The sequence below is a fragment of the Leptinotarsa decemlineata genome, unplaced genomic scaffold, assembly GCF_025532065.1.
Source record: "Leptinotarsa decemlineata unplaced genomic scaffold, Ldec_3_MD MMD2_tig00000882_RagTag_RagTag, whole genome shotgun sequence".
In the NCBI taxonomy this organism is placed as follows: domain Eukaryota; kingdom Metazoa; phylum Arthropoda; class Insecta; order Coleoptera; family Chrysomelidae; genus Leptinotarsa; species Leptinotarsa decemlineata.
In genome coordinates this window covers 2,921,607-2,946,176 of record NW_027412556.1, presented here as the reverse complement: position 1 = coordinate 2,946,176, position 24,570 = coordinate 2,921,607, and the positions used below count along the sequence as shown (strand labels likewise).

The 24,570-nt window shown below is 34.3% G+C and overlaps 5 protein-coding genes across 6 annotated transcripts; 2 read left to right on the top strand and 3 right to left on the bottom strand.

The window, feature by feature from the left end:
• The first annotated feature begins 108 nt into the window (after positions 1-108).
• LOC111504221 (ER membrane protein complex subunit 2-A) lies at positions 109-3,620 on the top strand. Its single transcript, XM_023158727.2, has 5 exons — positions 109-291; positions 347-580; positions 739-1,033; positions 1,831-2,083; positions 3,346-3,620. Exons 1-5 carry the CDS (start codon positions 276-278, stop codon positions 3,502-3,504), a joined length of 957 nt encoding a protein of 318 aa, XP_023014495.2. The 5' UTR covers positions 109-275; the 3' UTR covers positions 3,505-3,620.
• A 1,220-nt stretch (positions 3,621-4,840) lies between these two features.
• Positions 4,841-8,784, bottom strand: LOC111504219 (uncharacterized). Of its 2 annotated transcripts, none has more exons than XM_023158725.2 (6): positions 8,635-8,784; positions 8,489-8,582; positions 8,338-8,434; positions 7,221-7,362; positions 7,068-7,164; positions 4,841-5,377 (listed from the first exon to the last, which is right to left on the bottom strand). In XM_023158725.2, the coding sequence occupies exons 1-6, from the start codon at positions 8,705-8,707 to the stop codon at positions 4,912-4,914; spliced, it is 969 nt and encodes a 322-aa protein (XP_023014493.1). In that variant the 5' UTR covers positions 8,708-8,784; the 3' UTR covers positions 4,841-4,911. The 2 variants fall into 2 exon arrangements, with proteins under 2 accessions (XP_023014493.1, XP_074030904.1); XM_074174803.1 differs by having other exon boundaries at positions 8,644-8,736.
• A 5,029-nt stretch (positions 8,785-13,813) lies between these two features.
• On the top strand, positions 13,814-16,463 carry ppan (Brix domain-containing protein peter pan). The gene is made up of 5 exons (XM_023158728.2): positions 13,814-14,043; positions 14,100-14,608; positions 15,190-15,444; positions 15,774-16,000; positions 16,125-16,463. The coding sequence occupies exons 1-5, from the start codon at positions 13,858-13,860 to the stop codon at positions 16,430-16,432; spliced, it is 1,485 nt and encodes a 494-aa protein (XP_023014496.2). The 5' UTR covers positions 13,814-13,857; the 3' UTR covers positions 16,433-16,463.
• On the bottom strand, positions 16,451-20,606 carry LOC111504223 (tRNA (guanine(10)-N(2))-methyltransferase TRMT11). Its single transcript, XM_074174800.1, has 8 exons — positions 20,378-20,606; positions 19,812-19,874; positions 19,412-19,660; positions 18,924-19,057; positions 18,471-18,735; positions 17,311-17,449; positions 17,056-17,254; positions 16,451-16,755 (listed from the first exon to the last, which is right to left on the bottom strand). Exons 1-8 carry the CDS (start codon positions 20,441-20,443, stop codon positions 16,470-16,472), a joined length of 1,401 nt encoding a protein of 466 aa, XP_074030901.1. The 5' UTR covers positions 20,444-20,606; the 3' UTR covers positions 16,451-16,469.
• Positions 20,607-21,392: 786 nt separating this feature from the next.
• On the bottom strand, positions 21,393-24,524 carry Clbn (Nuclear export mediator factor NEMF homolog Clbn). The gene is given in 7 exon segments (XM_023158732.2): positions 21,393-21,743; positions 21,746-22,236; positions 22,239-22,550; positions 22,553-22,597; positions 22,600-23,943; positions 23,946-24,215; positions 24,218-24,524. Coding segments are annotated over 7 exon segments (2,907 nt in total). The 5' UTR covers positions 24,387-24,524; the 3' UTR covers positions 21,393-21,467.
• Positions 24,525-24,570: the final 46 nt, after the last annotated feature.

Genomic DNA, 24,570 nt, shown 5'->3' with positions numbered 1-24,570 from the left:
GGCCAATACTTGATAAAAATCCATAACGTATTCACGAGTATTGTTCACAATAAATTTGACAGCAAGTATAGCCAACCTTATAACAACCTACTCTTCGTAGTCTTTTTTGGAGTAAAAGACGTCCTATTATTACGTCACTCAATAAACAGTAGTAATGTGTAGTAATCAATTATTGAATTTATAAATTGATTAACAAATCGGAAATACGGGAGTCGAATTTTACTGGGTTAAGGTGCACTACACATTAGTTATTTTTGTAATTATAACAGTTTACTATGGGTAATCTGAAAGGTAATGAAAATTATTTTAAAAAAGATACAAATTTTATTATTTTCCATACTTCCAGGAGATTTGGAGAAGCTGAAACTGCATAGAGATAATAATATTCGAGATAGCAGAGAAGTTGTCCAGATCTGGAATGCATCAATTTCTTCTAATATTGAGAATTTAGGAAAGAAAGTAAGACTCTGTTTCATAACCCCAACCCCTTCTCCTACGAACAAAAGTTTATTCATGCACCAGTCTTCAGTTGCAAGTTCACCACTAAAAACTTACAACTCTTGCACGGAGATACTTACACGTAAGTACGAGATAATATCTATGCTCATGCATTCACGTTGCCACCAAAATCATTGATCCGAATCCCTATAATTTCTGACGACTTGAGACCTATGACTAAAGACTGGGTGCATGAATCAACCCCTATTTCACTAAGTATTTTCTATATCTTATTTTCAGAGCACATAGTCTTAGAACAGATATGCATTGCTGCTATTGATTGCTATCAACTCAAGATAGCAGAACGCTGCATTCAAGAATTATACAGAGAGTTCCCAAATAGTTGTAGAGTTCGGGTATTGGAATCCATGTTTCATGAAGCTGATGAGAACTATAGCAGGTCACTGCAAATTCTCAATGACATCATTAAAGTAGACAGCACCAACAGTTCAGCAAGGAAACGTAAAATCGGAATTTGTAAAGCACTTGGTAGAAATTCTGAAGCCATCAAAGAGCTAGTTGAATACTTGAAAATGTATGTTTACTTTCAATGCAGTTAATTTTTCAGGTTTATATTCTGTTACCAACTTCTTTCATATGGCAGAATATTGTTGAAGAGAGGGTCAATAAAAAGCAATCATTAACCACATATTTATTAATTTATTACATGGGTGGTAAAAAAATACTGTCGTCATACAAATAATTATGATTATCGATGTTTATTATGTTTTCTGCTAACACATCACTTGGAAAGTTCTTAGTTTACCTAATATAATCTTCAGATTTTCTCTGTACAATGTTTTGGTAATTTGTTTTTGTGCTACAGAATTCCATAGGTAATCCAAACAAAATAACTTTTAAAAAAATGCATTTCAAAAAATAAAGCTTGAGGATTTTTTTCTGTCTATTCAATGGTGTAAAAAGATTTTACCTCAATCATTATCAAGGATTTGAGAAAATATTATGTCAGGATATGATCTTGACCACCTTTAACCACCTGGAGCCATTACGCAGTAATGATATGACTTGATATGACTATCGAGCTAATGATCAAGGTTCAATCTGAGTATACCATTGATTAGCAACAGAATAATGAAAGTTTTTCCTGAAACCTGTACAAATTAGAACAGGCCAAGTGTTATAAATGTGGAAACGTCTAATACAGTGATATTGGCTGAAGTTTCTTCTAATATCTAACCATATCAATATAGTTTGGAAAAATAATTAAATAGCGGATTTAACTTGTAAAAAAATTCAACTACGTTTTATTGACCCCTCTTCACTGCTATTCCATATATTAATACAACTTACACATTTTCAATATTGTTTCAGTTTTATGGCTGATGTTGAAGCTTGGCAAGAACTAAGCGAATTGTACTTGAACGAACACGACTACGGCAAAGCTGCATTTTGTGTTGAGGAACTGATACTACACAATCCACATAATCATTTACTGCATCAGAGATACGCAGATATTAAATATAGCCAAGGAGGCCTAGATAATATTGAGATTGCTAGGACATACTATTATCAAGCACTGAAATTGAATCCAAAGAATATGAGAGCTTTGTATGGAATATACTTGGTAATAACTTTTTTTGGAAAAATTTTGTACGTCCGGCTAGTGCTTGCCTTTGAAATTTTTTTGTTAGAGTCAAAAATTTCAAATTATGTTCCCGAATTTCGAAATTTTTACTTAACTTTGCCTAAGAGGAACGTACCTGTTTTTGTAGTCCTGCAAATGAATATAACTTGTCAATTGAACCTTTAAAAGAAATACTACATAAACCATAAACATCGAATTGTGGAAAGCATATTCTAAAATCCAAAAAAAAAAAATGGTATTCCTTATCTTTTCAATAGCTTTTTAAATTCAACGACACATTAATTTCCAGTTTAATTTTGTGACACTACGAAAGAGTATCTTGTTATAGTGTCATTCAGCAGTTTTCTGGAAAAGATGCAATTTTGATTAAATGGAAAAGAAAGTGCTACATGAATAAAGATCCTCAATATGTAATCGTGGTGTGATTTTGGATATTACTCATTGCTTTTGGAGATCAGTCATTGCATAATGTATATTATTTCTGATTATTATAACACAGTTCAATAATTATTTAAAACTTTAATAACTAGGTACACACAAGACGCATATGGTTATCTTAGCGAAATTACTTCTTAATTTCTTCTTTTGATTGCCCCAGAAACTACATAACATACCAATGTTGCTGATCATTTCCATTTAAAAAATTGACATGATGTTTAACGTAGGACAATAAGCACATCAAATTCAAAAGTAGCTCTTCGGAGGAAATATTGAAATTTTATATCCATTCCAAGCTCACTGAGGGAGATTCTGACATGAATTGAATATTCATATTATATCTGGTGTTTTCAAAAACTACACTTCACGATTTAATCTCCACAAACTTTATTTGAAAAATATATCACATGTTTTGCTAAGACATTAGCTTTTTCAAGTGTTTTATACTTCAAGTTGTTCTTACATTAATATTTATATACTACAGGTAACAATAATTGAGACTACCTCCAAAAAATTACCTGAATCTCAATAATGGTGATCTATTCTAATCTAGTTGGTCATATTATAGAATGTTTGAATTTTTAAGTTTTAATTTCCATTGCTTCCAAATGATTCAATTTCAAACCTTTAATTTCTATTCATTTTCACAAATTTATTATTTTCTACAAAAGTCTATTTGGCAGCCAAATTTTGAATATATCAAAAAATTAACATTGTGGTTATACTTTTTGGTAAAACATTATGCTAATACTATCTTTCTGAAATATAATTCATTTTTCAATCATTGGAAATTATTGTTTCAGTCTACCTCTGCCCTGCTGAATAACCAGAAAATTTTTACTGGAAAGAAGAAAGAAGCTGCCATCAAAATCATCGATTGGTCCCTTAAGGAAATAAAGAACAGATATGCTGAGGCGAGCTCTGCTGAAATAGAAGAATCTTTAGCTGCACTAGAAATCTAGGTATTAGAGCTGTTTCAGCTCGATTGAATGTTATTTTGAATCGATTTATATTTAAAAAAATATATGTTGTGATTGTCACGTGTAATTGGTGTAAGAAGGAGGGTATTTTTTTTGTATTAGTGTATTTTTTCAGAAATGTCATTCCAAATAAAAAAAAATCATGAATAATGATGAATTTACAGAAAATTGTTTACAGAAGTTTTCTGATTGATTCGGCCGTTACTTGATGAAGATCCATAGTAATTTCAAAAACTACACCTCACGATTTGATCTCCACAAACTCCTCAAATCTCTTCAAAAGTGATTCTTGATATTTTTAGATATTAATACTACATTTCGACACTCGTTTTTGTGTAACTTTTGAAAACAAATTTTTTTCAAGTAGGGGAACAGAAAGGAGAAAGTTGAATAAACTACTGACAATCTTCACAATAAGTTTTCAATCAATCCAATTTCATGAAATCAAGAACATTTATAACATACAATTTTGAATATTGTAATTTATTATTAGCTTCTTCTGGTATAAAATAGTAAATGTGCTGAAAAGAAAAAATTAACACTATCTGCAGGTACATGCGAACATAAAAACCAGATAAATAAATTGAATACAAAAAAATACGCCAAGTAAATTAATCTTGGTGGATTTTAAACAATTACCAAATCTTTTGGTAACAGAAAAAACTTCATAAGCTTATGAAGGTAGTTGCAAAATGATTAAATAGTGATTTTCTTTTTATCAATTTGACATTTCTCCGTAACTTTTAAGTTTCCAATAATTACCAAATTTCTATAAAGAACAAAACTTTCTATCAAAGCTTCATATAGACATTTCAAAATACAGACTTTTCAGATGATGATTTCCAATTTGTTTTCTCTCCGTTTCAATTTCTATTACATTACAAAAGAATGATTCGAAAATATGGTAAGTTAATTGGAAGAGTATGATTTTATTGCCTGGCATTCCTATTAACGTTGGCTGTTTCGATTTCACAAAAAAATGTTTGGAGTGCAAAGTGAATAAGAGAAAGTTATTTTCGTGTAATTCAATGTTCACGTGAAAGTAGTTGTTTCAGGAGGGATTTTTATTCCAGTTTATATCTGAAAGTAACTTCTACGCATGATATAAACATCTTTGTAATAATTTTACTATGAACTTGATTTTTCTCATCTTCAAAATTTTAATTCACCGAAAGTCAAGAATAGTGATTCAGTAAAGTTGAATCAATAGATGTATAGTTAGAGTATAACAAGAAAATGGAGAATAGGGTCAGAAATGTGAGCGAAAGCTCACATTTCTGACCCTATCCTAATGTTCTAATATAATGATAATCAGTCGTTACAATTTTAGATTGAATATTATATTAATTTAAAACATAAATACAAAGTTCAATACATTCCCACGTTGTACTAAACATTCTCGTTATCAGGTTTGGCAGCTGAATCTAGCCTTGTCTCGTTTCTAGTCAATCTATTTAATTTCTCACCAATGTTTTTCATGGCTTCCATTACAGCAGCATGATTTTTTTCTTGAGCTACTTTTATCTCACTTAATAGTTGAATTTTGATGCATTCAATAGAAATATTATTTTTTCGCAACTCTTGAAACGAGTCTACTAGCTGAGGGTCGTTTACTTCTTCATTTTTGTCTTCACTTTCGATAACATTTTCGCTCTCCTCGGTTTCGATTTTCATAGCTTCGGTTACTTTGCTTTCTTCAAACCACTTGTGCATGTGTTCAAAATAAGGCCATGTGATAATTTGGTTTGATTCATTTTTTGACAATTGTTTGTACCGCTGGACCAAATTTTGCCAACATTTACTAAGCTGATCGACTGAATATTTTCCTTGACATTGAAGCAGCGACTGTATTATCCTGTAAGTGATTGTAAAGTTTATGAAATTTTTGAGATATTTTATACACAGGACTATTTGAATTAAATTTTGCGTACGGAACTCATTTGTCTACGAGTAGTTAGTTCATTAATTTCTTTATTACAAGTCTCGCGTTTCAAACTGAATAATTGCATCTCGGTTATTCCTTGGTATAAAAATATCGTTCTTGCTGGAAAATATTCGGAAGAATGCCAGGAATTCGATACGGTAAGGTTGTTAGTTCCGTTCCGCGAATGAGGAAAACCTCTTGGATAATTTTTGACAACCACGATCGTTATCCATAGCACCCGCGATAGTGTAGTGATGACGTACACCACCTCGTCTGAGCTGAAAGTAGGGAACAGCAGAACAGCGTGACCACATTTTATTTCAGAAATCTAATTACATTGTTATTGAAAATCTATTGCAATATATTTGAAGAGCACCAACATAGTGGAAATTTGAGTTTTTGACCACTAGGTGGCGCTTGTAAAGACATTTGAATAGCATGACTGAATCTAGCAAGGCCGTATAGAAGTGTTTACTTCTACACTTCTATACAGTGTGGTATGTGGCCTTCTTACGGGTATGGCCAATGGGCGTGGTCTAATTCTAATACTTGAAATATCAACTTGCTTTCTACTTGGTTCTTTGTTGTTGAACTATTTCAAGTATTAGATTTCAAGATTCAAAAATATTAATGTTTCCATGTTTGAAATGGAAGTTTGAATTCTTTGGGAGTTTGAAAACGAAAAGTTATGTATTATATCTTCTTCTTCTATTATTCAGAGGTCGGGGATATTAAAAAAACAGTGACAAGCAATAGGGCCACAGTGCCCTTTGTGCCGGAAACGCGCCACTGGGGCTACCTTGTCTTCACGCGTCTCCTAAGTTTCCCGACCCTTTGTGGTATTCGCCACTTGGATCATCTGTCCGAAGCTTCTCTCTGCGTTTCTGGCCCTTTGTGGTATTCGCTACTTGGGCTACCTTTTCTTCGCGCGTCTCTTACGATTGATGGTCCGTTGGGATATTCGTCACTTGGATCATCTGTCCGAAACTTCTTTCCTCGTTTCCGGCCCTTTGTGGTATTCGCTAGTTGAGCTATCCTTTTCTCATTTCTTGCTTGTCAGATATCGTCGTTGCTGTCAGAACTTCGGGGTCGCGCGTGGGGAATCCGAAGCGTCATCCGTTTTATACGGGGACGAAGAATAAAGCTCGAGTAGGTGAGGGACATCTATTATTTTTGAGGTGAATTGAACAGAGCTTCTCATACCCGCTTGTTTCATTAATCGTGGTTTATTGCTTAGCTTAAAACCCTGCCGTCTTGTTTCCGTACTCACTTCGTTGCACACCCCTCCGTCCCTGTAATTAGTTAGCGACCGTATAGTAGAGTTATTTGGTTTGAAATAAAGAGTTGAAACCGATTTGTTTGTTTATTTTTTTAGAATAGTGAATCATCTTTGCAGCTGGTAAACAGGTTGAATTCCCAGCGAAGTCAAGTAACTTTCTGGCTACCGATTTTGTTTAGTTCACACAGACCCCTGGATCACGGCCTTGTGCCACTCAAATGTCAATTTTGACAGATAGCGAATAACAGTGATAAGTACAAAAACCGATGTCCAATTTGAAAGTCTGTTCTGATCTCTGAAGAATAGATTTTGATTTGACTATGAACATTCAGTTTTACTTACATCCATCCGTCTCTTGCAGTGTATTTCCTACCAGTGAATAAATGACGATGCGTATAACGGAGCTCTATTAGTTTTTTCATAAAACTTTGCCTTTCATCTGGAGAATTGAGAAAACTTTAACAAGAGTGTTACAGTGTTCCATCTATTTCTTACCATTACTCACGGTCTGATTGAAAGCATGATCGTGGTTCTTTCCAAGCGAATACAGTTCAGATTCTTGACCGAAGGCTTTGTCCATTTGTTCGTAATAAGGCCAGGTTATCATTTCGGGGTTCAGTGTTGTGTTTTTTATTTGCTGAAATTCAACATTTAACCTTTTTGAATAAAGTCGTTGATGAATGAAGCAACTTGTCTAGAATGGATTTACTCCGAAGATCAAATCAAAACCATCCCTCTGGCATATGAAAGAAATAATGAAAGTTAAAAAAACCTTTCTAAAAATCTCTAACAGAATCAAGACCGGATATCTTTTAAAAAATAGTCGCCGGTTAGTTTTTGGGGACCCCATGCAAAAGTTAGGAAAGCCAAGATAAAACAAAGCATCAGATTATAAAGTAAAACCCCCTACAGGCTGACTTTCGACCAAAAAAAGATCAGATGTCAATCTTGCTGAAGTGCCATGGACGAAATGTTCTGCATACAGTAACCGTGTGGGGAAGATTTCAACTCAGGGCATGGGGGGTGGGAGGACCATTTTCAGTTCGCACATCGCAGCAAGATAGATCACTTCGTCCGTTGCCGTATCGCCTTTGATTATGTCTGCCGCAGTAGCAGACGGAATGTCAGGTATAAAAACCTGCAGATCACGGCTATTAAACCATCGGAAAATTTGTTAGACACCGGCCGTGAAAGCCTATATACCATGATTTTCGAATAACTTGACGAATTGTTATACCGTTGTTCAATATTATAGAACTCGCACCCCTTATGGAAGGCTGGCTGGAACTTAAAGTGGATATGCCGTTGAGAGCCGAGAATGACCTAGAATGAAATCGTACATTTAACGAGTTTTTATTAATAAAAGAGAATTTTTGAGAATCGTTTCTTTAAATGTTTTGAGCATTTGGAGGAATGTACTTGAAGATAGACCGATAAATTTGGACTTTCAATCGGATTAACGTACGAAAATACGTATTTCATAGCAAAAAATTGCTCAAAAAATTGTATTGGCTTTGATAATTACAATTCCGAATTGTAATGCCAGTTTTCATATACTTTATAATTGAATTTTATTAATTCGAACAAAATCCTGAGGAATATAAATTCATACCCTATATCTGGTCATCAAATTCATCCACTTCTTTTTAATTTTAATTATAGTTACATATTCCGGCGCCCCGGATTCTTTCAATTCGTCGAACACTAACCTGAAATCAGAACGAAATTAAGGCTGGAGATTAAACGGTTTAATACAAGTTTACTTCCATCCTTCAGAGGCTGAATTTCTCCGCCTCGTGAACATTTTCGAATGTTTCATCCTCAAATTTATCAACACTTGAACCCACAGTGGATCAACTATAGGTGATAAATGAATTAGAATAGAGATACCCCTAAAAAAGAGACTTACACTTCCTACATTTTGCAGTAAAATAGTCATGTGCACTTTGCGGAAGCATTACTTCACTCGCTTGACTTTCCATTGCAGACTTAAGCCGTAAGTCAAGTAAATAACTTTTTCAACTTTTTCGGTGATTTAACTATTTCCAAGGAGATCGCAGGGTTTATATATTTACCATACATGGCGATTTCAACTTATTACTAAATAATGTCATTAAGCGATTCTTGGCCAGTTTTTCTCTACGAATTCAAATTGAACCAAAGCGCCACCGAAACAGCCCACAAAATTAACCGGGTTTTTGGCAATGATAGTGTTCATGAACGCACTAAACCAGCTAATGCCGCGCAGAAAGCTAAAGTAAACCATTAGGCTCCTGTGATAATTCTTTCATTTGAAAGCTACGTCGCAAGTAACTTTCTATATATGAAAAGCAGAAATTAACTTCATTTGGTCGGGATGACCACCGATAGACCAGTTTCGGAGTACTTGCTCCTCGTCAGTACCGGGCAGGTCATTTCAGACGGAGTAAACCGTCTGAGTATCCCGAACAAACAAAATAAATTCCAACTAATCTTATCTGCAGTTCATTCGGTAGGATGCCCACTGCGCCACCTGCAGACAAAGTCCGGAAACAACTCCACAAACACATACTCCAGGGACTCCATATTCTGACCTTACCCTTTGCCTCTCATGTGAACCTACGGCCTTTGTAGGTACGTGTGGAAGATACTCGACGGAAAAATAACAACTAACCCAGCTAATGTCGCACAGAAAGCTGTAGTAAACCATCAACCTCCTGTGCAAATTCTTTCATTTGAAAGATGCGTCGCAAGTAACTTTCTATGTATGAAAAGCAGAAATTAACATCATTTGGTCGGAACGACTACCGATAGACCGGTTTCGGAGTACTTGCTAACGGGTTTTCATGAGTTTCCGTTTTTTCGAAAACTCTCTCATTCCTCGACTGGATGGACTGCCGAATGGAAGGCAGCTGCAAATCTCTGCGGATGGCTTCATTCCGCACGAACCAAGGAGCATTCACAATCATCCTAATTAACTTATTTTGTAACCTTTCCAAAATGGAAATGTTGGGCGGAGCCGCTTGTCCCCAGACGCCTGAAGCATACATGATGACAGGCTTGAGCATCGTGTTATAGATCGTGATTTTGTTTTTCGTACTCATCTTTGATTTTCTGTTGATCAGAGGGTACAGACTGGCTATCCGACCCCTCGATCTTAGATTTAACGTACATAATGTGCGGGTTCCAAGTGAGCCTACGGTCTATCAGAAGGCCGAGGTACTTTACCCGCCCTTGCCAGTCAATCTCCCTTCCAGAGATTCTCACTTTTCTGGCCGGAGAAGATAGTGATCTTCTTATGGTTATCGCCTGAGTCTTTTCCGGGTTTACTCGGATCTTCACGGAGTGAACCGTCCGAGTATCCCGAACAAACTATTCCCATCTGCAGTAGATTCAGTAGGATGTCAACTGCGCCACCTGCAGACAAAGTCAGAATAATAAACATATTCCAGAGAGGTGCATATGACATGCCCAAGTTCAGGTGAAAAACACCTTACCCCTTGCCTCTCCGGTGAACCTACGTCTTTGTAGGTATGTGTGGCAGATACCTGACGGAAAAACAACAACTAAACCAGCTTTTGCATGGTGTTCCTATTGATATCTCTTTTAATTCCATAACAAATGTTCGGAGTACATATGGAATAGGAAAAAGTGTTTTTCGTTTAATTCCATGACCAAATGAAAGTAGTTGTTTCTAGAGGGATTTTCTTCGAGTTTGTATCTGAAAAGTCAATTCTATGTATGATCTACACATATTTGTATAGAATATTTTAAATTATATTCTAATTGGGATTTTTAAAAATGGTGTAAATAAATATATGAAGGGTAGCATATATTTTCTTCATTATTAATAATCTTGACACTTCTGTTATGGATATTTATTTATTGCACATAATGTATTTTTGATGAATGTGTCATCATATTCAAAACGATTTCTTCATGACATCCAATTAAGAGTTGGTTTGCAAAACTTACAATGATATTAAAAAAAATTAAACATCACAACCGTTTCTTGAATTCATAAAATAAAATTTCACAGATAGTTTTGTGTGTGTTTATTTTTTTTAAATTAGTCTGTAACTACATCTGAATGTATTTTCATGTGTCTTTTCAAATTAAAACTAGATACAAAAGCATTGGAACAAAAATTACACTTATAAGTCTTAACCACTATGGCTTCTCTCATGCCTCTTCAAGAGTGATTTCTTTTTGAAACTCTTCTCACATGAATTACAGCTAAACCATTTTTCTTTCAAGTGAGTTTTGGTATGTCTTTTGAAGTCCAGTTTGTTACCAGTTGTCTCACCACAAACTTCACATTTGAATGTTGTTTGCTCATGACTTTCTCGATGTTTCTCCAGGTTTCTGCTCCGAGTAAAAGTTTTGTCACAAACTGTACAGCAGAATGGCTTTTCACCTGTGTGTATTCTTTCGTGGCATCTCATATTGCTTTTCCTAGAAAAACTTGTCAAACAATACTTACACTGATAAGGCTTATCTCCTGAGTGGATTCTATGGTGACGCAAAAGTTTACTATTTTGAAGAAAACTTTTTGGACACAAATGGCAATAAAACAGTTTTTCACCGGAATGTGTTTTATAGTGTTCATTCAGGAAATACTTCCTTGTAAAAGTTTTTGAACATATTTCACATGAGAATGGTCGTATACCCTTATGCACTTTAACATGTACTTGACAATCCCACTTTTTCTTGAAAGTTTTACCGCATTGTTCACACATAAAATCTTTTTTTTGTCTTTGTGGCTTTCAAGATGTGTTTCGTAATCAATATTATTATCAAAAAATGATTGGCAAGAAACACATTCGAACTCATGACGCCTTTCTTTCTACACTTTCAATAAAAACATCTGTTTCTTTCAGTTCTTCATCCTTGAAGGCAAATGATTTGCCACAAGATATGCAATCAGTAGAAAGTGATGGACTTTCTGTAACAAAATAATGTATTTAATGTTTGGAACTCCCTGAAAATTGTTAATTGATAACTCAACTCTTCAGTAGCTGTCCATATAAAATATGTTACATTGTTGATTTTTGGAAGAGCAAAACTCACCTTTCTCACATACACCACACATGACATATTTTTGCTCATCTGCTATGGCAACATCTTGATGTAAGAAGTTTTTTGAAAATTGTACAATATCACATACTTTCGATGTTGCTGGTGCTTTTGCCATGTTCCAATTGAGATTTTCTTCTTTATAGATATTCGTTTCCTTACAATTCAATTCAACGTGGATTTCAGGTTTAATGTTTGTAGGGTAAAAATGTTTGTGATCTACACATTCCTCTAGATATTACATTTTTCATTTTTGATTTGTACAAATTCTGTATTTTCTGGAGGCACAGATTTTTTCTCACATTTACTGCAAGTTTCCATTTTTCATTACTTAATAATATGATCAGAGTGGAATTTACTTTACTAGTCAAAATTTTTCTTATAATCCAGCTGTTTTAGCTACACATTTTTATTGGTAAATTTTCGTTATCTGGACACCCGGCGATTTTGAAAAAATTTTTGGCTGTACTTACGTATTTTGCGTAGATTACGAATCCGAAAGAAAAAAGCGGCGCTCTCCCTTATTTAAAAAGTTACGGCCCTTCAAAGTTCAGAAAAGGGCAACTTTTCAGCCTTCTTTTTTACTAAATAAACTATTTAAAAACACAAGCATTTATTCACTAGGTCACCTTTACACCTTATTCCTCCTTCTTTAACACTTTTCACTTCAATAATCAACATTTTTCTTACAAAAATGTTAAAAAATGTACGGAGCTGCTTTTTGGTTACATATTACATTTTACGTTTTTAAGGTTAATGATATGGTTGGTACGACTGATGCAGTCCATATTCCTGAAGTAATTCAAATGTTTTTTACCTTCATTCTTTAGATCGTAAATTGGTTTTTGGTGGTGTATTACGAATTTGAAATAGTAGGCGACGGCAAATACCAACCGCTTTTTTCTGAAATGTCACTAGTAACTAACCTAAAAATAGAATAATGTCACCAGGAGAAGCATTCGTTTTTAAATTAAGTTTTTTATAAGAAAAATGTTGATTATTGAAGTGAAAAGTGTTAAAGAAGGAGGAATAAGGTGTAAAGGTGACCTAGTGAATAAATGCTTGTGTTTTTGAATAGTTTATTTAGTAAAAAAGAAGGCTGAAAAGTTGCCCTTTTCTGAACTTTGAAGGGCCGTAACTTTTTAAATAAGGGAGAGCGCCGCTTTTTTCTTTCGGATTCGTAATCTACGCATCAAAATACGTAAGTACAGTCAAAAATTTTTTCAAAATCGCCGGGTGTCCAGATAACGAAAATTTACCAATACATCATGTGATTCCAATCTTGTAGTAAAGGACATAAAGTAATAAATAATTATTTTGGGAAACAATTTGCAAAACAAAAAGTCAAAATGACAATTTTGTAAACAGTAAACACTCAACTCATAGGTTAGCAATGCTGTGACTGAACAACCAAACAAACAACTGAAAAACCAAATATTTCTTCTTTAATTGTATTTTGGCCTCAGTCTTCTCGAAGGTTATCCAGTATTAAATTTAAAAAAACTCATTAAGGTCATATGGTTTTACCAAGAGAACTCACGACTGCGATTTATTTTCACATAGGTAAGTTATACAACACAATATTTTATGAATTATGTCAATAGACAATTTGCTGTGATTCATATTCATTGAAATTGTCGGTGTCAGACTACCTGGGATTCAACTATTATATTCTATATGTCAATCCGAATTTTAAAAAGTAGTTTCAGAAAATGAAGCTGAAATCATACAAAATAAAATGCGTCTTATTTTTTTGAACAAAACTAACCATAAGCGTATATTGGTTTATTTTTCCATTTTATTGAAAATTCGACTCAAACATAATCTCATTTTATGATTTTTACAGTTGAAACTCGCCGAATTTTCGATAGTCATTCTAATCCAGCTCTTCTTTAATCTCATGACAAATATCCGAACGTAGCTATAAATTATTTCAGTACTCTTTGGTACAAGTATCAGTAGAAGACCAGGTCATTAGAGAAAGAAAAAGAAGAAAATATTTAACCTCAATTCATAATAACATAACCTATTGAATAAAACTGTTCTCGTTTCGATTGAATGAAGTAAATTATCCATCATGGGTAAAAAGAAGCCAGGTCGTTCAGTTAAAAAAAATATAAATAACAAAAATATAGAGTCCGATGAGCTTGTTCAGGCTCCACATTCATTCGTTATTCATAAAGGTTTACCAGGAGGAAGCACTCTTGAATTAATGAAGGACTTTAGAAAAGTTATGGAACCATTCACAGCTTCTTCGCTCAAGGTGAGTTTAATTTCTCATTTTAAAAGGTGTTGGTTATATATTCTGCTCTATTTTAGGCAAGAAAGAAGAATACGATAAAAGACTTCGTATCCGTAGCAGGTCCATTACATGTCTCTCACTTATCGATATTTTCTAGGACAGAAGTGGGAATGTACTTGAAAATAATGCGGCTACCGAGAGGCCCAACTCTAACATTCAAAATACAGAATTTTACTTTATCCAGAGACGTAATTTCTTCTCTTAAAAAACAAAGAGTTGTTGACGAAGCTTTCAAACATTCTCCGTTGATTATATTGAACAGTTTCAGTGGAGAAGGAATGCAGTTGAAACTCATGACGTCAATGTTTCAAAATATGTTTCCTGCACTAAATCCAACAACAATTGATTTGAATACTGCTAAAAGATGTGTTTTAATGAATTATAATCCAACCACCAAGTTGATAGACTTCAGACACTACAATATCAAAATTGTACCTGTGGGTATATCGAAAGGGGTCAAGAAAGTAGTTCAAGGAAAAGTTCCAAATTTGTCAAGGTGTAATGACATCACTGAATTTTTTTCCAAGTAAGTTATCATTGTTTCATATAGTATCATGATTATTCTAAATATTTTTCATAACTTCAATATGAGTTGACTATAAATGGGTTAACATAAGTTGCGCTCAATTTGAGTTGGATTTTTTCACACGTTTAGACTGGCAGTGGCACAGACCGTGTTTGTTAAACGTGTCTGGCCTGTCACTGGCTAATGACAGTCACACAGTACTACAATTTGTCATTGTAGCAGAAACTAGACTCTTTTTTTTACACATTACTACATTGGGGACCTCTAGAGATTTTTACTGTCGATAGCCACGGACGCCAGGAAGTGGCATCGTCTAAATAAGGCAGTCCAGTCATAGGAACCACTGGAATTGTCAAAATGATACCAAAAGTATCCACAGCAGCGCCAGTTCTGACACAGGTTTATTAAAGGTCTACTTCCCAAGTTTTGACACTGGTCTCTGCAAGGGTCTTAATCTACCTATTCCCAAGCGAGACACATTAAGCTTGTCACTAACTTGTAAGTGGATCTTATACCTTTTACTATGTTTCTGTTAAGATTGGTTAGAACTAGAAGTACAAAAGTGAATATAATGTTTTTAGATCCGGCATGTTGTCTGAAAGTGAGGCAGAAGATGATCCTCAAAATCACGTAACTCTCACCCAGAAAATTGCTTCTCGAGGAAATGTTGAAATGGGTAAATCATCAATAAGATTGAGTGAACTGGGTCCTCGACTTACTTTACAGCTGATAAAAATTGAAGATGGACTGTTGGATGGAGAAGTACTGTATCATGATTTGATCTATAAAACCGAAGAAGAAAAAGAGCAAATCCAAAAACGCAGGGAAATCAAACGGTAGGAATTCATAGGGAAAAACTTTGTTGAATATTTCTTACAAGTCACTATTATTTCATTTTGAAGTTGTTCAGCAATTTGTTGAGTAGTTTTGAACACTTTTTTTTTTCATTAACATTTGATTTGAATGGTGAGTTTTCATAGGTCGAAACTTTGTCATAAAGTGATTCTACAATTTGTATTATCATTTCAACTGCCTATTTGTAGTTTTTTCATTATAACATCCTAAAATTTCCATCAATAAGTAATTATCATTTCATAATCTGAGAAATTTGATATGTCAAATTTAGGTATTATTTTTGGTTAGTTCTAAGAATTTTCTTTTCCAGAAAATTGAAGGAGAAAAGAAAACAAATACAAGATGCTAACAAAAAAGCCAAGGACCAGGCCAAGCAAGAACAAAAAGAGAAGTCTCTTAAGGGCATGCAAAAAGTTGGTTTGGAAACTAATTTGCAAATGAGGAAGGCTGACAAAGAATCTAAACAGGACGCCCCTGTTACAGAAGACGACGACACAGAATATTACAAACAGGAAGTAGGGGAAGAACCGGATAAAGGTAATATGAATTCTAAATATATACAGCATTTGAAGCCATGTACAGTTCTTTGTGTAAACTCATTTTAAAGCATTTCACACTCAATTGATAACTATAATCAGTGACAAATTCTTTACTTTTTCAGATCTGTTCACGCCGAGGACTGGTGTCAAGAGAAAGTTTGAAGGTCCACATTATAAGAGTAAAAAACCCAAAACTGGAGAAAGAGACAATGAAAACTATACCAAAAGGAAGCCTTTCATAAAAAAATCTTTCAATAGGAGTAAAAGTAATGATGACAAAAATTTTGATAGGAACAATAAATTCAATAAAAAAAATAAATTCAAAGGCAAAGACAAAACAAATTCCGAAAAGCGAGACCTACGACCCATTGGTGGGAAACCCATGAAACATAAGTCGAACATGAAAGGAAAAGGAAGAAGTAAAAGATGAGAAATCATAATAAATGTCTTACTCATAAAAATTGTTTTTATTCAACTTTCTTTATGTTTTCTTTGTACTTTAAATGATTTTCTTTCCTGATTCTCGCCTCTTTCATCCTTCTTTCTTGTCTTGTTTCCTCCCTTGCAGTATAATACTTCTCCCTGAAATCTGTTATCTGGCTATGGATGGTGTCCAGTTCTTCTTGGCTTGGGGGTCTGATTTTTTCAAAAGTAAGTAACCTTCGAGATGTTTTTTTAGATAATACTTGTTCAGAATTAGCAGTCAGTTTCAAGCATGGATGTGAAGGTAGGCCACTTTCATGGTAGTCTTCCCTATAACAAATAAATGAAGCGTGTTAGAGGTTCTAACCTAGATTACGTCCAAAACGAAGCTTGCAAAAATTTCAGATTTTGTAGAACATTTTGAGACAGTATTTTCCCAGTGTAATATACATTAATCTGTCTGAACCTTGGCCAAATATAAAGTAATTGAAAATTTCATAATGTTTATTTTGTTGTCCTTGTATTATTAGCCTCGTGTTCTTGGTAGGCTATGTTGAAAACTCTCTGAGCTATGTAGAGAACATCGTGGCTATTTGTGATTCCATCGAAAGCTTTGATCAATCAACATACCTGAAAACTGGGAACCAACAAACTACACAACCTCCTACTTTCAAATGCTTCGCAGAGAACGCTAACAGATCTTTGTAAATATTAGATATTCCGTATTCTATTTTAGCGGGAATGTGCGTGGGTAAATGTTCTTCTTTGATGATGCAATTTTCTTTAGCCGTTCCAATTTTTTCGGTGGCCTCTCTTATTCCATATGGGGCTGAAATACTAATGTAATTGTTGTTTCGAAGGTATTGTCACTTGACTACAACTTACGATCTGTAATAATAGCGTCAAATTGGAAATCGTCTCTCCAAAATGGGACTGAAAAATCATTCACCAATACGTCCAAATAACGATGTTCTAGGTTGTACTGCTTCATGTTTGCTTTAATACTTTCATCTGTCTCCCTCCGCTGCAGAAAAAAACGATTTTGAGAGTTCATTAAACATTTATAAGAAATGCAACAAGAATTTGATGCAGATTTTGTGTGTGTATAAGATCTGTATTGGAGTATGCGTCACCAATCTCGTCTCCTCAGCCTTCAGCCTCACAGTTGGAGAATATGATTATGCGGATATAATTGTCATTACAAATCTTCACATCCTTTCTTTTCGTAGAACAAATAACGATATCATTACCTTATTCAAAATCATATCAGGTGACTGAAAATTAGCTACAAAGCCCAAGGCAGCAGACGCGCAAAGGAGGGTTACAAATAAGGCAGCAGGCGCACGTGTTGATAAAAAAAAATACTCTTTTCAAATGAAGAAATACATGTTACGTACAGCGCCATCTGCCCGCGAATAGATCAATCAATAATGTCGATATATCAAGGAGTTTATATACAGCGCCATCTGCCCTCGAATAGATCAAGCGATAATGTCGATAATTCTGTCAAATACAGATCCCAAGCTTTAGAGTTACAAACAAACATACACACAGATGAAGCTGATAAAAGCGTGTTAATTAATTAGAAAATAATTAATAATAAAAAAGATACGTTATTGTTTTGTTGGTTGAGGTTTTTCAAATTAGCTTGAAAAGGGATAATGAATATATTAGCTTTGTCAAAAAGATTCCATTGTTTAGAAAATAAATCAATGTGATTGAAGGTCCTCCTATATCTCTGTTAGATTTTCCCAAAAAGATACTTCAATTTGTACCATTTCCCATTCAATGTGTTTTTTTTTTCAATGCAAATTGGTAATGAGCAATAAAAGAGATGAAGAAATTTCATATATTCTTTTTCTGATTGATTTAGCCGTTACGTGATAAAGATCCATTGTAATTTCATAGACTACACCTTACCATTTGATCTTCAGAAACTTCATATTCAGAAATATATCACAACATGATAGTGAAACACGTCTCAATATATTTTTGAAAATAAAAGTTTGTGAAGTTCATGAAATTTTATATATTCATTGACATACCTTCTGATTTATTCTTGATGGTCTTGTTCTCGCATGTAGCATTAGGTAATCAATATCGGTACCTAGAACATAACCACCGAAGTGAGCAGCTGCTACTAAAAGTGACCCTGTTCCAACAAAGGGGTCCAAAATAATATCTCCCTCTTTAACTTTTGCTTGATTTGCCATGAGAAGAGATAACTGGGGATCCATACTTGTATTACCTATAAATTTTCTAGTTTTTAAAGACAACTTTTTGATGAGCTGACGTAAACCACTAGCTACCTAAAAATATATTATAGATATTTTAATACTAGACTTTCAACGAAAAATTATAAAAGAAAGATAAAAAAGATATGCATCATTTGGAAGACATTCTCAAATATATTACATATTGCAAGAAAAAAGTTTAACATAATTTTAAGAATTAATGATGTGCTGATAGTAGAAGAGAAACTTCATTATGTTACCCCCCATCTTCCGAAGAAAACTTCGTATGGTAGTTCAGGAGGGTTATTGGAAATAGTTCCATAATACTCTATATATTGTAAGGTAACATCTGGATTTTTTAAATTTACTGGCCCTTCCAATGGTAAGTAACTGAAAGTCTAAACAGAAAAATAAATTCAATGAAAAATATATTATAAATTGTGAAATAATCGAATATGGCTTTCCAGTATGTATATATTTGAACTAATGCTAGGAGTCTCACGTTAAAAGGTAAGACCTCGTTAATCCTCAGATCCCACAAAGACCTGGTATTCAGTTTGACGAATAATTTGTAGGGAGTGACCTTTGAGAAAATTTCAATCAGAAATGATGCTTCATTTATATGAAAATAGTTTACAGTGCAAAATATTATTCAGTTGACACTTATAATGAGCTTACAACATTACCAATTTACAAACCCACAAGGGATGTTTAATTCATTATACAATGGATTCTTCAGAAAGGTTACATACCTCAATTTTATCAATTTTCTCTTTTTGTGTGAAATGGCGGCAAAATGTTTCCACTTCTATTTTGAAAGATTTCTCCGGACGAAAATAAGGTGCCATTATTTTGGGAGGGACATTTTTAAGTTTTTCATGTAGGTTTTGGACTGTTTTAGCACGAGACCAAAGCTCCAGGCAGTTTCTCAAGGAGACAGATCTGCTAGCAAGCAGATGAACATCTTTTTCAGATGCAAATTGCACAATCCAATATGGTTCCTGGAAAACAAAATGAATCATGTAATTGATTGTATGTCAACTACAGTAAACAAACCCGTATCATGTTATATTAGGAGATAAATGAAGAATTGTTGAATGAATATTCAAAATTTGAAGTATTAAATAATTTCATTATGTACTTTTTACTTACATCCTTTGGCCTCTCTAGGTACCTCATGTCAATATTGAATAGGGAAAGCAGAGACTGTATTTCCTGAAAAAATAATTCAGAAATTGTGTAAGTACTTTTTCTGTGACTTCAATCTTCAGATTCACATTCAGAACTAAGCATATGTACATGACTGAGCAAGGAAAAGTTAAAAAAAGAATGTTAATCAGAATTAAAAATAAGGTTAAGGTTGAGAGATATTTCAATTTATTGTTTTTGTATTTCATGTAACTCAAAAACATATCTATCATGGAAACAGACAGACAGAAACAGACAAGAAAGATAAAGGGATTCAGTTCTTTCCTATGGTTTATGAAAATCTTCCAAATAAAAACCTCATTGCTGTCGAGGATTCACCATTGCAATATACACAGGTAATACCCACCACTCATAAGTGATGTTGGAGATGATCGAATAGTAGATCATTAACACTTGTTATTTAAGAAAGTTAAGAACCATTTCCCATGTATGAATTCATGGAAGTCTAAATGAAGAAAAACTCTTCAAATGGCTTGACTATATATTTAAAATTTTCAGCTTTTTATTACCGCAAATCGGAATTCGATGTGTTCCTGGGCAAACCACAACAAGTATGTTCTCCAAGTGGCGTTCATTTTCTTGTACCTTTTCCACCAATTTTTAAACAACTTGTAAAGCAATTGATTTTCAGTACATTAAAAGTAACTTTTATATTGGTTGAAGAACTTTACGTTATAGTTCCATTGACCTTTATTTTTCATTACTATTCAGTGTAGTGTGATATTTAAAAAATCTTATCCTTAAATTATTTATATAAAAGAGGACGATGGTCATCAGAAATGAGGTTAAATATGTCATCTTCTAAGTTTTTTGTGTTATTGCTTGTGGCAACCATCCAAGGTTTGTTACAATCGGGAAAAAGTTCCCTACCTATATTCTGTTAGTTTTTTTGCGCCATCTAGTATAGAGTAGTACTACCCAATATATATATATATATATATATATATATATATATATATATAATATTTAATTGTGATAGAAAACATTGTTCCATGGAAGTCACTTTTCTCTCACCAAAACGGACGCTGTCTAACCTAGCATCATCAGGAGATGATTAAAACCTTTTAGAATAAACTCATTTTACGACGCAGGCTCCAAATGCTACTCAGAATGTCGTTGGACCGATAAACAATTAGCATTCCAATTGACGACAAATACGCTCATTAGCCAACTCAGAGAAAAATGTGTTCTAAATGAATTTATCTGATATCTTCAAAGATAGGTTAGATTTTCCGTTTCCTCGTCGACGTGTAGCGGCTATTTTCATTGCCGTGTATGTCCGCCGTCTGAAGACGTGCAAGCAATATATGAAATTAAGAAACATTAATGAAAAGTGCAGTATTGTGTGAAGAAAGACTTCTGCACTTCTAGGACAACGTTCCTTTAGTGTATATTACACAACGGGAAGAGAGCTGGTCATATAGCATCGACACAGGAAGCTGAGGTCAATAAATCAAGGAAGGAAGAAAGGATAGCTTTGGCTGAAAGTTTAGGTTTAGTTATAATATAAAAAAAACGGTCTAATTCCAAGTTTCAAATCGGAATTTCCAAATAATACCATAATGTATTCAAAAAAATACATTTCAAAATAAATATATCTCAATTTTTCTTGAGGTTTTGAAGTCTTGGAGCTGAAAGCTTCACCTTTCCTGGAATGTTTCTTGCAAGTTGTTCATCTTTCACAGCTTTCAGTAAATCCTTCTCTCGTGGTGTGATAGAGTGATCCTTCATGAACATAGTGACTGCTGTTCGAGCCGCTTTACCTCTTTTTGCTGTTCCAGGAGTGAGTTTCACTTTGAATTTATAACTGGAAAGAGTATTGTAAGGAGCTATGATTGGAACAGCAAACAGTAATTCATCTTCTGAAACTGGTGTGTTCCTGTTAAAGCATCAATCATATCAACGTCTGCCTGAATCAGCGGCTCATCATCATCGCCACCGTCTTCCACAAGTTCTTTTCGAGAGAATGTTACTGGAACTTTGGGTTCCGTATTTTTCTTCTTACTTGACTGAGTATCTTTACCCTTTTTATTTTTTTTCATCTCCTTGGAAGCACCCGAAGACTGTAATATTTCCATTCGCATTTTTCTTTCTTCCTCATCTTGATCCCCATATTTCTCTTTGATTTTTTTCAACTTACTCTTTTGACCTCTTTTGGACTGATGTTGTTTCGCATCTTTGAAGTCTACTGTTTTATCGGTTTTTTGACTTTTGAATTTAGTTTCGCTATCTACCCTTTTCCTTTGGTTCAAGTTTGGTTTCAAAATAATGGGTTTGTCATCCCCAAGGTAAATCACATTGTCTTTACTGTCTGTTTCCTGCATTACCATGGATGATTTTGTTAATATGTTCACTTTGGTCTCAGTAAAGTGTTCAATTTTACATGGGTATCAGGAAACTTGACATTTTCATGATCATTGTCGGAAGCATTATCTGGTGTATCCTCCTTAGACTCACAGTTACCTTCAGTATCAACTTTTTCATCTAGTTCATTCTCATCGCTCTCATCTAGTACTTCAACTTCTACTTCATCTTTCTCCATTTCGCTCTCGGCAACATTATGTGTCTCGTCTTCATCAATACCACCCACAACTTTTCGTTCCCCTCTATGCCTTTCCACTGATCCATCCTCCAGTCTGAACAGAAAACTCAATCCCAGAATCAAATGTGATGGCGGCAAAAGTTCTTCTTTCCTCTGATCATGAAACTACCAGTGGTTAAATATTCACGGTAGGAGCAGTTTTACTAACCTGTTCGCCCCACACCCAATAAGCATTTGTAATAACTTTAGCTTCCCAAGCCACACTGTAGCATATCGCCATTGTACCGGCTTCATTGAGTGTTTTGGGAGGGACAGGTTGACCGCTGGGATTTTTAATAATAACACTACTAGCACCATGAATATCGGCATGAACATATACATCTGTGGGTTTCATGTATCTTTTAACAATGAGCTCATTCTGCTGTTGATCTCTTCCCGCGATAACCAAATAATTTTCAGAACTGATAAACCAGAAAAATTTCTCAAACCAGTAAGTCTTTCTTACCTTATTTATATTAGTAATGGTTTGAACTTCTTTCAAAGTTTGTTTTGTTTTTCTCTCAGCTGATTTCAAAGCTTTGCTTTGAGATTCTATGGTTTTTTGCTGCTTTCTTGCTGCCGAGCGTTTCTGATCATAATATCTTCTAGCATTGGCAAATGCTGAAAGTGCTAAATCTACATCGACCATCAAAGGAGCTATTCTATCAGTATTTTCAGAATCAGACTCCATACTTTCAGTGGCATCTTCGTAGGGATCTGTTAAATATAAGCAGATGTGATTGACCTCAAGCTTCAACTTTTTTATATGTTTTGCTACGGGGTCTCCTTTGGCTGCAGCATCCTTCACCATCTCATCGATATCCTCCCAAGATACCTGATTAGCTAAAATGGTCTGAATAGAGAAAATCGCACTATCCACCAGTTTCTGGTTTCGAGTGATGAGTTCTGCTTTTTGACGGTCGATATCTTGGGTGCGCTCCAGAGCTTCAAGTCTGTGGTCATGATCTTTCCTAACATTTTCAAGTTTCTTCATTGCATCTCTTTCCTGCTGAACTGCTCTCAATTCTAATTTCTGACTCTCTAATGATGAGAAAAAAACATCTACTGCTTCGTTAAATGTTGCAAATTCTACATTGGGCATTGATTTGTGTTGATTGAACAGCATTGGATGAAATTCTTGATTGGAATAGAAAAAATTTTCAACGTTGGCATCTGATATAGGGCGTTCTTCTTTTTTCTGTATGATATATCCTTGGCAATGTTGTTTTTTTGATGCCTGAAATAAATCCTCGGCATCTGAAATGGCAGCAACGAGTTTATCGATATGTTCAGATAACTCAAAATTTTTCCCTATTTTTATGTTACTCAGGTTATGTTTCAGGAGCACGTGTTCTATAACAGCTGGGCCATAATCCAATTTTTGAAACAAACACCTTTTTCAATTGATCTCCACTTTAGCATTTGTTAAAATTGTCATAATTTCTTCTTTACTGACCATTCCAATTTCTCTACCTCTATCTTGTGGATATTTTCCTTAACTGCAAATTTAATTTTATCGCCTTCTGTGTGAGGACGAAGGACATTCAAAATAATATAGTCATAGTCAGTAAGAACTATGTTTCCACGATCATACAACTCAAGAATGACGTGGTAAGTAGCTTCACCTGAACCGAATTGTAAATCAACTATTCTATCACTGCCTATTTGATTTATGGCTTCTAACCGTTTGTTTTTGAGGTGCTTCCTCATCTTCATACTGAATCCAGATGGGGCAACATTCTTGGGCCATTCAAAATTTGTTGTAGAATACGATTGCCAGATTCAAGGAGTAAAACTTGTTTCTCTTCACTTCTTTGTAATCTAATCAAGTATGTCTTATTATCAATATCATAAATGTTATTCACTCTCATTCCAACACATTTTTGGAGTTCGGTGATGATACACACTATATCGTAGGTATTATATCTGGTTTTCATTTTTATTTGAATTCAGAACAATGCGGAAAATAAAAGATAATTAAATTTGTTCTAATCGACAATAAACATGACAAGTTAGACTATATTACGTCACATTCATATTGCACATGGTCATAGAGTGTCATGCATGTGCTTAATGACTAAATTAGAGAGAGAGAGAGAATTGCAGCAACTTCTGTGCCAA

Coding starts and splice junctions, on each gene's coding strand:
- LOC111504219 (XM_023158725.2), bottom strand. CDS start 8,707: ATGGAAAGTCAAGCGAGTGAAGTAATGCTTCCGCAAAGTGCACATGAC. Junction 7,363..8,337: donor ATTTGATGACCAGATATAGG/GTATGAATTTAT, acceptor GTTGAATTTCAG/CAAATAAAAAACACAACACT. Junction 5,378..7,067: donor ACTGCAAGAGACGGATGGAT/GTAAGTAAAACT, acceptor AATCACTTACAG/GATAATACAGTCGCTGCTTC.
- ppan (XM_023158728.2), top strand. CDS start 13,858: ATGGGTAAAAAGAAGCCAGGTCGTTCAGTTAAAAAAAATATAAATAAC. Junction 14,609..15,189: donor ATCACTGAATTTTTTTCCAA/GTAAGTTATCAT, acceptor TAATGTTTTTAG/ATCCGGCATGTTGTCTGAAA. Junction 16,001..16,124: donor AGGGGAAGAACCGGATAAAG/GTAATATGAATT, acceptor TTACTTTTTCAG/ATCTGTTCACGCCGAGGACT.
- LOC111504221 (XM_023158727.2), top strand. Junction 581..738: donor TTGCACGGAGATACTTACAC/GTAAGTACGAGA, acceptor TCTTATTTTCAG/AGCACATAGTCTTAGAACAG. Junction 1,034..1,830: donor CTAGTTGAATACTTGAAAAT/GTATGTTTACTT, acceptor ATATTGTTTCAG/TTTTATGGCTGATGTTGAAG.
- LOC111504223 (XM_074174800.1), bottom strand. CDS start 20,443: ATGAACGCCACTTGGAGAACATACTTGTTGTGGTTTGCCCAGGAACAC. Junction 19,875..20,377: donor ACATCGAATTCCGATTTGCG/GTAATAAAAAGC, acceptor TTATTTTTTCAG/GAAATACAGTCTCTGCTTTC. Junction 16,756..17,055: donor TGTTGGTTCCCAGTTTTCAG/GTATGTTGATTG, acceptor TATTTGTTATAG/GGAAGACTACCATGAAAGTG.